The sequence below is a fragment of the Lampetra planeri genome, chromosome 48 (assembly GCF_965212315.1).
Source record: "Lampetra planeri chromosome 48, kcLamPlan1.2.h2, whole genome shotgun sequence".
In the NCBI taxonomy this organism is placed as follows: Eukaryota; Metazoa; Chordata; class Hyperoartia; order Petromyzontiformes; family Petromyzontidae; genus Lampetra; species Lampetra planeri.
Window position 1 is genome coordinate 1,490,327 of NC_136154.1, and position 12,541 is coordinate 1,502,867.

General features: G+C 54.4%; 4 protein-coding genes across 4 annotated transcripts; all 4 read right to left on the reverse strand.

Annotated features, from left to right (window-relative positions):
• Nucleotides 1-445: 445 nt before the first annotated feature.
• LOC144733692 (uncharacterized) lies at nucleotides 446-2,147 on the reverse strand. Its single transcript, XM_078615719.1, has 2 exons — nucleotides 1,751-2,147; nucleotides 446-924 (listed from the first exon to the last, which is right to left on the reverse strand). The coding sequence occupies exons 1-2, from the start codon at nucleotides 2,145-2,147 to the stop codon at nucleotides 464-466; spliced, it is 858 nt and encodes a 285-aa protein (XP_078471845.1). The 3' UTR covers nucleotides 446-463.
• An 843-nt stretch (nucleotides 2,148-2,990) lies between these two features.
• LOC144733693 (histone H2B type 3-B) lies at nucleotides 2,991-3,392 on the reverse strand. The gene has a single exon (XM_078615720.1). It carries the CDS (start codon nucleotides 3,390-3,392, stop codon nucleotides 2,991-2,993), a length of 402 nt encoding a protein of 133 aa, XP_078471846.1.
• A 712-nt stretch (nucleotides 3,393-4,104) lies between these two features.
• LOC144733694 (histone H4) lies at nucleotides 4,105-4,416 on the reverse strand. Its single transcript, XM_078615721.1, has one exon. It carries the CDS (start codon nucleotides 4,414-4,416, stop codon nucleotides 4,105-4,107), a length of 312 nt encoding a protein of 103 aa, XP_078471847.1.
• Nucleotides 4,417-4,872: 456 nt separating this feature from the next.
• Nucleotides 4,873-6,231, reverse strand: LOC144733821 (histone H1.2-like). The gene has a single exon (XM_078615830.1). It carries the CDS (start codon nucleotides 6,166-6,168, stop codon nucleotides 5,506-5,508), a length of 663 nt encoding a protein of 220 aa, XP_078471956.1. The 5' UTR covers nucleotides 6,169-6,231; the 3' UTR covers nucleotides 4,873-5,505.
• Between the last annotated feature and the right edge of the window lie 6,310 nt (nucleotides 6,232-12,541).

The following is a 12,541-nucleotide window of genomic DNA, read 5'->3' on the forward strand; positions in this document are numbered from 1 at the left end:
GGCCTAGCTGTAGGCTTTAGGGCGCTGTGAGTTTTTTTTTAATTTCAAAGTTTTAATTAAAAGCTATCTCAGGGAATTATTAGGGCGCTGTTAGTTGTTTTATTTAATTTCAAAGTTTTAATTAAAAGCTATCTCAGGGAATTATTAGGGAATGTTACACGTGTTTAGCCAGGAAAGCCTCATTAATTTAAATGTTTTAATTAAAAGCTGAGGGAATTATAAGGGAATGTTACACTTGTTTAGCCAGGATAGCGTCACTGAGTCAAGGTTTTCGTAGGGTCATGCCAAATGTTTGCAGTAGGGGGCGATGTTGACGGACGGACACATTAATCTATTGGTGGTCTGGTCCACTTCGTTCCTACCAGTATAACAAAACTCCTGTGTACGACTGTCCGAGCTCTTTGCAAGTAAGTGGGTGGCTCTGAAAAGAGCCGTTGTTGTGGTGGTAGAGGCGGCGGCGCGTTCACTTCTTTGCCTGAGAGGTCTTCTTGGGCAGCAGCACGGCCTGGATGTTGGGCAGCACACCGCCCTGGGCGATAGTCACGCCGCCCATGAGCTTGTTGAGCTCCTCGTCGTTTCGCACGGCGAGCTGCAGGTGTCGGGGGATGATCCTCGTCTTCTTGTTGTCGCGGGCGGCATTGCCAGCCAGCTCGAGGATCTCGGCAGAAAGGTACTCGAGCACGGCGGCCAGGTAGACGGGTGCTCCAGCGCCGACCCGCTGGGCGTAATTGCCCTTGCGGAGCAGCCTGTGAACGCGACCCACGGGGAACTGCAGGCCGGCGCGGGAAGAGCGGGACTTTGCCTTGGCGCGAGACTTGCCACCGGTCTTGCCGCGTCCAGACATTGTTAAGGGACCTAGGATGCAAAAAGCACTGGAGACAAAGTACGAACGATTTGTGACGTTGACACGCACCACCGGAGCGGCTTTTATAGCGGAGACGAGGATCGTAGAGCGCGCCGCTGCTGATTGGCTCCTCTCGGTCGAGTCCCGCCCTCTCCTTGAGCCACCAATGAAAAGCCGGGACGCGAGGATTCGATGTTGACTTTAATTATTTGTATCCATATATATTTTAATGCGGACACGCATCTTATGAATGAAACAATGCGATACACGTACTTAATAGGTTCAAGTTTTAAGCATGATAGAGTTAATTTATGGGCACGTGCTGGCAAGTCAAACTTATAAGCGGATTCCGCAAATATCAATGTATTATTGATTATAATCATCATTTTGAGGGACCGCATTGGTTATAAGAAATCATTGTGATAGCCTTGAGCTCGTGCTTGATCGCCCACGTGCCTATACGGTGTATATATATTTTCCTTTAACCGCCTGTTCGGGCAATGCCTAAAAATATATGTGCGTGAATAATTCAGTCTCTTAGTTTGCAAAATGTGAACTTCTTATCAGCTCGGGCTTGAAACAACATAAACCAATATCTTTGGGTTTAATAGTTAATATATTTAACCAAAATAACCCTTTTGTTGTACATTATGTAAACATGGTTTCCCAACGCTTATATACGACACCAACGTGTGATGTTGAAAAATATGAGCGGCGGGGTATAGAAAATGAACTTCATTGTCGCTTACGCCTGACGACTCGTGAGAGCCGTGACCAGCAAACGAAGGTTTCCGGCACCCGAACTTTGAAGGACACATGGAAGCGTTTTCATGAGTAAGTGGTGGCTCTGAAAAGAGCCTTTGTGTTGTGCTTTGAGGGCCGAGCTGGGCGTTCAAGCGCGCTCGCCACGAATGCGGCGGGCGAGCTGAATGTCCTTGGGCATGATGGTGACGCGCTTGGCGTGGATGGCGCACAGGTTGGTGTCCTCGAAGAGCGCGACAAGGTACGCTTCGCTGGCCTCCTGCAGAGCCATGACAGCGGAGCTCTGGAAGCGCAGGTCGGTCTTGAAGTCCTGCGCGATCTCCCTGACGAGGCGCTGGAAGGGCAGTTTGCGGATGAGCAGCTCGGTGGACTTCTGGTAGCGGCGGATCTCGCGCAGAGCGACGGTGCCGGGCCTGTAGCGGTGAGGCTTCTTGACGCCGCCCGTGGCCGGAGCGCTCTTTCGGGCCGCCTTGGTGGCGAGTTGCTTGCGGGGGGCCTTGCCGCCCGTGGACTTGCGAGCCGTCTGCTTGGTGCGAGCCATGGCTTGGTGAGGGCAAAGATTCTCACAGGCGGGGAGAAGGCGGCTTATGTAGCCCAGAGCGCGCGCTCACTGGTCAGCGGAGTCGTGACGTGCGAAGAAGGGGAGCGTGCTGATTGGTTGGCAGCGTGCAATGATCTCGAGTCGTCAACTCTTCTTAATCAACAAAATGTTCACAGTTTGGATCATTTCAGAATGCCGCATCACGATGCAGTAGTACCCTTTGAGCGCCGTCGATGTCTTTAACGGATGTTATTTTCTCAAGCAAACACCTTTCCGAAAACAACTTTACAGTGCTCTGCATGATCTAAATAAAGTGTTAAGAAACTGCACTTCATTGGAAACAGTAATACGTAAAAATGTCGGAAAGAGGTGATCACAGGAATAGATATATATTCTCTTGGCATTGAGATGATGATCAATTATACTGCACGAGTCATCCATGCTAGGCGCTTACTTTTACATATATGTACACGTGCAAAATGTTAGTTCCTGCCCGAAAATACAACCACGAATTAAATATATTGCATTGCAAGGTTTTGGCGCCAAACATCCAATGTAATATCTGAATGGGCTGCAGATGAAATCAATGGACAAACAAGTCCAAGAAATGCCTGCTGGTGAATATGATGTGCCATGAATATTGTTATCGCTTTTATTCACGTGGAAACATGTTAAAATGCGTTCGATCTCTCCACTTCACTCAATGAGCGAACAATGTCCCCGCGTGAACCGGGGCTTTGTTGGAAGTTTCGTTTTGTACTCCTGCTAGGACTGGTACAAGCAGGTTCGTTGAGGTGGGTGGCTCTGAAAAGAGCCTTTGTAATTAATGGTGGAGTCGAGGCTTCACTTGGAGCTTGTGTACTTGGTGACGGCCTTGGTGCCCTCCGACACGGCGTGCTTGGCCAGCTCGCCGGGGAGCAGCAGTCGCACTGCGGTCTGGATCTCCCGAGAAGTGATGGTGGAGCGCTTGTTGTAGTGCGCCAGGCGGGACGCCTCGGAAGCGATGCGCTCGAAGATGTCGTTGACGAACGAGTTCATGATGCTCATTGCCTTGGACGAGATGCCGGTATCGGGGTGCACCTGCTTCATCACCTTGTAGATGTAAATGGCGTAGCTCTCCTTCCTGCGGTGGCGTCGCTTCTTGCCATCCTTGCGCGTAGCCTTGGTCACAGCCTTCTTGGAGCCCTTCTTGGGAGCAGGAACCTTGGCCGGCCCAGCGCTCTTTGATGCGGGAGGATCGGGCATGTCGACGCGTTGTAGGCAGCTTCAGGTCAGAACAGACGGGAAGCGAATGTGGATGTCGGTCGCGCGTTGAGCTCCTTTTATAGGAGGCGAGATGCAAATCAGAGGATCGTAGTGCGCGGCGCTGCTGAGTGGCTCTTTTAGTACCATCCCTCTCCATCAGCGTCCAATGAGAAACGCGGACGCGATGTTCACTTTAATATCGATTTTTACTGCAAATATAACACAATGTAATGTCCAAACATGTATATTAGTGAATTGCAGCCATGGCATTGCCTTTGTTTTAAAAAGGATGACGAGAATACCCAATACAGTATATTGTGTTTTGAGCGTGGGTTTTTTTGTTTCTTACGAGGGATTGTTTCACCACTCGTCTAATACGGCGCACGGGCGTTTTATGAACGCAATTTGGAAAAATACAAGCGCTCGGTGAAATACCAGAAATGGGTACTGTATTAACGCGTTCAAGAATCACGCCTTGTTAAATGTGACGTGTCGCGAATACCTTGATTTCTTTCATTCATGTGCAAGCAGATGAAGATTCGCCAACTCAACAAGCAAACGTCCACCACGCTCACGAGGAATTGGCGCGCAACAACCCAGGACATGTGCTCCATTTAGAAAGTATTTGGCAACACTGGCGCAAGCAGTTTCGAAGAGGTGGGTGGCTCTGAAAAGAGCCTTTGGGTTGGCTTAGTGTGCGAGAGATGGGCGCTCAGCCTCCGAAGCCGTAGAGAGTGCGGCCCTGGCGCTTGAGGGCGTAGACCACGTCCATGGCGGTGACGGTCTTGCGCTTGGCGTGCTCCGTGTAGGTGACGGCGTCGCGGATGACGTTCTCAAGGAAGACCTTCAGGACGCCGCGGGTCTCCTCGTAGATGAGGCCCGAGATGCGCTTCACACCGCCGCGGCGAGCGAGGCGGCGGATGGCGGGCTTGGTGATGCCCTGGATGTTGTCGCGCAGCACCTTGCGATGGCGTTTTGCGCCTCCCTTGCCGAGCCCCTTACCGCCTTTACCGCGTCCAGACATTCCGACTACTTCTGACAAAGCTCGCGAGAGACTGCGCGCTCAGCTTGCAGCAGCAGCCGCCTTTATACCCGAAGCGTGGTGACGTCACCGACCACCCCTGCCCTCCGCGATGGCTCCGCCTTAAACCTTAGACCTTTAACCTCTGTGACGAAGAAAACCCTCCACTGTCGTCAATAACACTTCCTTGACATGTATAATATGCGACGTTTTGGGCAATGACCCTTCTTCGAAGCACTCTGTAATGATATTGGCACACCCGCAGCGAACGCGAGAGGAACGCGATCTGTTGCAAGATTGCACGTGGAGTGAATAATCGGTGTAAGGTCTTGTTTTCAAGTGAACAAGATGAACTAACTTTATAATCGTGTGAAGCTAAACGGCTTCCAACACAATAGTTGAGTGAACGTCACCAACTAGTTCTCCCAAAGTAAGAAAGACATTGCAAACAATGCGATATTTACGTATAGAAATTAATTTTAATAGAGAAGTTTAGATGGTGCACCGCAATGTTTACAAAACAAAGTGAAAAGGCGAGAACGAGCGAATGAAGGCAAATTGAGTAAAGCTGTCTGGAATCAATACCTTTTTAGACTAAATTCCATATTTGGCACCAGTAACATGATGACGGAATGAAGAGGTGCAACACATAATTCGGACGTCGCTGAGATTACTCTGCACTCCGTTCGAGTGAGGGAGCTGCCACCCGCCTCGCCTGTGTTTGTGATCCCTGCTTTCGGGCTCGATTACTCCCATCACATCAATGCTTAAAACACATCGAGTGGGTAAAATGTTATAGTTAATTTGGCGAATGTACGTAACTTATCCAATCTACACAAATCCTCACGATTGAACTGCACCAAGCGTCGAGCTCCTTGATCAGGGCCGAGGCAAGGCGAGCAACCATCGCCACGCCGTAAATGGGTTTGACTTACAGAATATGGCACGCATTCAACAGCAACGTAATACACTGTCATGTGTTACCGATGAACTAATGGAAGCGCAGCAGCATCTGGTTCACTTTTTTAACTAAGTGGGTGGCTCTGAAAAGAGCCGTTGAGGTGGAGTGAATCGAGCGTCGTCCGATCGGATTCACTTCTTTGGCGCAGTCTTCTTGGGCTTGGCCGCGGCCTTCTTGGGCTTGGCCACCTTGGGTTTGGCGGCCTTGGCCTTGACGGTCTTGGGCTTAGCGACCTTGGGCTTCGCAGCCTTGGGCTTGGCTGGGCTCTTCGCCGCCTTCTTGGGCTTAACAGCCAACTTCACCTTTTTGGGGCTCTTGGCCGCCTTGGCAGCCGCGGGCTTCTTTGCTTTCTTGGGAGACTTCTTGGGCGCGGTCTTCTTGGCTGCCGCGGGCTTCTTCACCTTCTTGGCTGCCGCGGGCTTTTTAGCTGCGGGCTTTGCCGTTGACGACTTGGGCTTCGCCTTTGCGGCAGCCTTTTCCTTGTTGAGTTTGAAAGAGCCAGACGCGCCGCTGCCCTTCACTTGCGCCACGGCGTCTTTGGCCACGAGCTTCTTGATGGCCAACTTCACGCGGGCATTGTTCTTCTCCACGTCGTATCCTCCGGCAGCAAGCGACTTTTTGAGCGCAGGAAGAGACACGCCGTTCCTCTCCTTGCTGCTGGCCAGAGCCTTGAGGATGAGCTCGGACACGCTGGGGCCGACCTTCTTGGCCTTTGGAGCGGCGCGCTTCTTCTTGGGGCTTTTAGGCGCTGAAGTAGCCGCAGCTGGTGGTTGAGCAGGAGCAGTTTCCGCCATCTCAAGACGTCGCTTTTATCGCCTCGCCTCTTTGAAATCGAAATCAGCGCTCTCACGAATTCGAAACGAGTGTTCTCCAGGCCCGAGGTTATTATAGAAGCGGCGTACTGAATGCGGACGTCGCTGAGATCATCCAGAACTCAGCTCTGGTGAGGGAGTTGCCACCATACTCACTGTGTTTATCACGCCTGCCTTTGGGCTCGATTACTCCCGTAACGTTCATACTTACATGCATCTAGTTGATACATTATCACGAAGATCACTTCTTTAATGTACGTTACTTATGCAATATACGACAATGCTCACGATATAAATTATACTTCAAAACAAGTGAACAACCAACATTTGGGAGACATTGTTCGGTCAGGGCATGCTATGACGATTGTCGGTTTTCAAAAGTGTTACTGATGAACACTATTTAAAACGCACTCGAATTTTTTGCAAGACAAGATGCTTCAACAGACTACTCATATTTAATTCCAACGAAATATTTTCTATTTAAGTTTTGCCTCGCGCGCTCGCGATTCCTCCTCTCGCGCTATGGTGAGGACTGCGCGCCATGTCAACAGTCCCTTGTCACCGAACTTTTAACTGGACGTTTTAATCGAACTTTGAAATGAATAAATATATGGATTTTCAGATGGACAACAAACTGAAGAAATTTACTCAAAATTAACCGACATTAAATAGAAAGTTTAACATTTTACGTGGCAAGAGGTGAGTAGCTCACGCACTGCAGAAGGGTCGCGCGCCTTGAACAAGATCGAGGCACGGTGCACAATCATCACCACTCAAATTCAACTCAAGTGACTCTGCAGTCGAATGTTTAAAGAAAATATATAATCTTACGTTTAATGCACCGACAGAGTTGATATTCTAGGAGCGCAGGATGGTTCATCCGATGGGTTGTTTTTACTGCAATAAGTAACACGTATTTACTGCACTAAATAACACGAATGAGTAATCATTGGAAAGATGTTATTAACCATGTAAAAAATATTTAACTACACATATTTGTACCATCTTATTTGACAAGTAATATTATACTTTACCGAGTGTTGACATCCCCAGCGTTTACCAGTACTTTTTTGCTTACTATCAGCTAACACCGGCCACAACCCTGAGCTGATGTGCTCATTTGATCCCTTTTCTGACCGCTCAAAAAGAGCGAGTTTTATTCTTTAATAAACACGATTCTTTCTTCCAATAGGCATCCCAATTTATTCTAAACCATGTTCCATGATTGATGCAATGTTGGAATGCTGCTCAAATACCGTTCCTAAATTAGACATAAAGGGTATCTGGAATGAGCAGAGCATTCGTTTAATTGCGAGCAATTTGGGACGAGGGCAACTCGACGACGGTGTCCTTATTAAACAGGACCCTGCGGGGTGGGCTGGTAGGAACGAATATGTGGGGGTCGCTAGCCCCCGAGATCCCTCCCTCGATAATACTAATGGCCGGACTAACATCATCAATCGCCCCCCCGCTGCTAAGCGAACCGCCGCTAGGCTCCTCACCCATGGTGTGGGAGCCGTCACCCGAGGATTCCCCTCCACCGCGGGTCCGCGTAGCAGGCATGGTTAACCACGTACGCGCACACCCACACACAGCTCTGCATGGCACTCACCCAACACTGACCACTCACGTTAGGATCGCGCACCTGTGTTACACACGTCGTGAACGTGCGCGCACACACATACAGCTCCACACGCGATACCCACTCTTGCGCCGCTCTGCGCCGCGCTGGCCGCTCACGTTACGATTGCGCACCTGGTGTACGCCGATTACGCACGCCGAGAGCTTACGCAAGTAACGAGCACACGCAAGCGGGGCACACGCCGACACAACGACTCAAGCCGCCGCCGCCGTGCGCGCGAGACAAACCGTACAACAATGCGCAGCCGATTACGCGCTCGAGCCGTGGGGTCGGGGGTCAGGGGTCCACCACCGCGCCGCACTTTACGCAAGTAACGAGCACACGCAAGCGGGGCACACGCCGACACGACGACTCGTCCCCTCCCCCACTCGCGCGTGCACGTCAACACAAATATCGTACAAGGACGATTCTCCTCTCACACGGCTGCGTAGTCACGCCAACACACAAAAGTGCTCCCCCCGGGCGTTAACGCACACACCTCCGTACCCGCACAATCGTACAGAGACCACGGCCTTTATGCATAGAACGACCACACACTCGCGAATGCAGTGCACGCTAATACCACGTTCCAAAAACACCCAACAACACGGTTTTGTTACTACGCTCGAGATTTTATTAGCCCTTGCTAACCAACCGAGCCACCCGTGTGTGTGTGCGAGCCAGCAAGGCGCTTCTAACCCACACTCTGGTGCCGTGTAGCCCTATTCTATGCTGCGCTCTCTGCCAAACCGCTTTCCTACTCGTCCTTACCCCGAACTAACCCTCTCCCACGGATCCTACTCTCCGCTCTGAGGTGTTGTAAGGCGCGCAACACGATACCGTCTGTAGTCCTTGGTGACCTTGCGGCGCTCAGATCGTCCTGCAGACAATCTAGCGGCTCGCCCGATGACTCCTTCGTCGCTGACCCCGTGTCCAAACTCCAGAAGAAGAGAGTTCCCTACTGCCCCTGCGTTTTCTTTTAAACTATTCACATCAAAGGCTAGGCGCCCCCGTCCCGACCGCCTTGGTCTCTCGACCAATCCTGAGCCTAGGATTTCCCGCACTTTTGCGATCCCGCCGGCCTTTGAACTTTCGACCAATCAGTCGTCCCGGGTCCTGATCCCAGCTATCTGCCTTGCTGACCCGTGTTTGTATGCGTTTCTAACTGCGGGGCTCTCTGAGCTCGCCGTGGTCGTGCGATCTCAAATCCGCCCACGGCGCCGCAGTGTTACTTGGCCTGGGAAGGGTCCTGTCCAATTCCCTGGCCCTGAGAAACCGTGGGGTAACCCCCCTAGGGGGCCCTCGGGTGAAAACTCAGGGTAGGTGACCCGACCACGAGGCCCTACGTGGGTGCGTGTTTATGTGGGGGGGGTGATGGGGGGCAGTGCGGCGGTGGAAGCCGGGCGGCTCCCTGGCTCGGCCGAGCGGCCCCGTCGCTGTGGCACCACATAGCCCCCCGGGGTGCCAGTCCCCGTCCCGGGTTGACTGGAGCACCTCGCCTGGGTTGCCCCCACGAGGTATCGCCGCGGGGTCCGCGGGATTCGCCCGGCCCTTGTGGCTGGCCTCGGGGGTGGCGGCTCCGTCTCCTGGGGCTCCGGCGGTGGTCTCCTCCTCCATTCCAACGGCTCCCCTCGGTCTCCGGCACCTGCGGGCTGGGGGACAAACTCAGAGGCGGTGGGGTTTAAGGGTCGCCGTCCTCGTCGCCCCCGGCCCCGCCCGGGGCCCCTCGGAGCCCGGGGCTCCGTGGGGCCCATATACTGCGCGAGGCCCCCGGGCACGGGGGGTGGGGGGACCCCGGGGTTTCGGGGTACTTGGACGGCGGGGCTCCCCCCCTCGGGGGCTGCTCGCCACGGCTTCAGTCGGCGGATGTTGACCACCATCTCCCGGCCCCTCTCTCCTCCCTGAATCAGCACCGTCCATGGTGAGATCTGCCGTCTCACAATCCAGGGTCCTCGCCAGTAGGTGGTCAGCTTCCCCACCTGTCCGGCACCGACGCGGGGAGTGTACAGCCACACCTCGGAGCCCGCAGTGTAGAAGGGGGGCTCCATACGGGGTCGGGCGCCCTGCTCTTGCCGCTGGTGCGCGGCCTCTCCGTGCGGGTAGGCTCGGCCCCTGGCCCCTCGCAGGGTCTCCAGCAAGTGCTCCACGGGGTGGCTCCCTTCCTCCCGTTGCGGTGGAGGGACACCGAACAGCAGATCTGCGGGCAGGCGAGACTCGCGACCAAACATCATTAGGAACGGGGTCTGTCCTGTAGATGTGTGAACGGCGGTGGTGTAGGCGAACAGGGCATAGGGGAGGTGTTCGTCCCAGTCCTGTTGATTCGCGGCCGCCATGCGTTTAAGCTTCCCGGCCAGAGTCTGGTTCATCCTCTCTACCATCCCGTTCGCCTGGGGGTGATATGCCGTGGTTCGGTCCTTCTGGATCCCGAACTCTCGGCACAGCGCCTGGAATAGTTCGGCCTCGAATTCACTACCCTGGTCTGTAATGACTCGTTCGGGGATCCCGCACTTAAGTACGTAGTTTTCCACGAAGGCCCGGGCCACTACGAGGGCTGTTTTATCCGGGATAGCCACCGCCACGGGGTAGCGGGTGAAGTACTCCACCGCTACAAGAATATATCGGTTGCCCCGGTGGGATCGTGGAAAGGGCCCCTGCAGGTCGATTCCGACCAACTGATTCGTCCGACTGACTCGGAACGGCCTCAGGGGTACCTGGTACCTCGCCGGCTTTTGCCCACACTGCTGACAGGCCCGGCAGCCCTGCACCCAGGCGGCCACATCTTGCGCCAATTTAGGCCAGAGATACTGGCGACGCAGAGTCTCCCGGGTGCGCCGTTCCCCATCATGGCCCCCGAGCGGGTGGTCGTGTACCAGTCGTAGTAGTTGGGGTCGCACATGGGCGGGAACGCAGATGCACCTCGGCTGCCCAGCGTCGGCCAGTTCCCTCACCACCCCGTTTTCTACACACAACCGGGCATACAAACCGCTCCAGGGCCCTGGTAGTGCATCCTTCCTCTCTCGCAGTGCCGCCTCCACCGCCGCCAGATCCGGATCCCGCTGCTGGGTTTGTCGCAGCTGCTCGTCGTCCAAGCCCGGGAAGGCGCAGCCGACATCCTCTTGGATCCGCCCGGTTGGGGTGGGATGATCCGTCTGTCCCCGGGCTCCTTCTGCAGGGGTTCCTGCGGCGCACACTGCACTCTCTCTCGGGGGGGGGAGTTTAGTTTCCGCGCGCTCCTTGGGTTCTGCTGTCTGGCGGCAGCGTCCCCCCGTGAAGCACGGGCAGGCGTCTCCCTCCCTCGTCTCAGCGCGCACCGCGGGCCGTCTTGACAAGGCGTCCGCGTTCGCGTGTGTTCGCCCCGCTCGGTACTCGATCTGCAGGTTGTACTCCTGCAGCTGCGCCAGCCATCGAGCCATCTGCCCTCGCGGTTCCTTGAATGTAAGGAGGAACTGCAGTGCATAATGATCGGTGCGCACACGACATTTCCTGCCGTACAAGTACGGTCGGAACTGTTTACACGCGAAAATTACAGCATACAGTTCCTGACGGGTTACACAATAGTTCAGTTCGGCCCCGCTCAGGGTCCGACTGGCGTACGCGATGACCCGCTCCGTCCCACCCTGCACTTGCGACAGCACCGCGCCCAGCCCACTGCTGCAGGCGTCAGTGTCCAAAATAAAATCGGTGGTGAAATCTGGGAAAGCCAAGGTGGGGGTGTGGGTGAGGTGGTCTTTGAGTGTGGTGAAAGCCGTCTGGCAGGCCTCCGACCACTGATAGGGGTTCTTAGGGGAGGTGAGTTTGGTGAGGGGGCGTGCAATCTCACTGAATCCCTTTACAAATCGACGGTAATAAGTGGCGAGTCCCAAGAATGACCTGATCTCCGTCAGGTTCCTCGGCCGCGGCCAATCCACTACGGCACGCACCTTCTCGGGATCGGTGCTCACCCCTGCCTCGCTGACTCGGTGTCCGAGGTACCCCACCTCGCGTTGCGCAATGTAACACTTACGTGGCTTGAGCTTGAGATGGGCTGCTCGCAGTCGCTGGAATACTTCCCGCAGCCTGGACCAGTGTTCGGACAGCGACCTACTGAACACTATTACGTCGTCCAGGTAAATCAGGCACTGTTCCCACTGCAAGCCCCGCATCACCAACTCCATCAACCGCTGGAACGTCGCGGGCGCGTTAGTGAGTCCGAACGGCAACACTCGAAACTCAAACAGGCCCATCGGGGTGGTGAATGCTGTTTTTGGCCGATCCTCCTCCGTCATCTCCACCTGCCAGTAACCGGACGCCAGATCGAGGGTGGAAAAATACCGCGCTCCTGCGAGACTGTCGAAGGTGTCGTCGATGCGTGGGATGGGAAAAGCGTCGCCGAGGGTGACTGCGTTTAATTTTCGGTAATCAACGCAGAACCGAGTCGATCCGTCCTTTTTCGTTACCAGTACCACCGGGGCAGACCAAGGGCTCGCGGAGGGCTGGATTATGTTATCGCGTAGCATATCCGTGACTGCCTCTTTGATCTGGGTCCGTTCAGGCGCGCCCACTCGGTATGCGGGGAGTTTGATGGGTCGGGCTGCACCTGTGTCAATTTGGTGCTTGACCAGGTCGGTCCGGCCCACGTCCGAATCGTGCTCACTGAACACGTCGGCGTACTCCCGCAATAACCCGCGCAGCTGATCGGCCTCCCCCTTAGGTAAGGCTGCCCAAGGCACATGTAACGCATCCTGCAGGGGAACA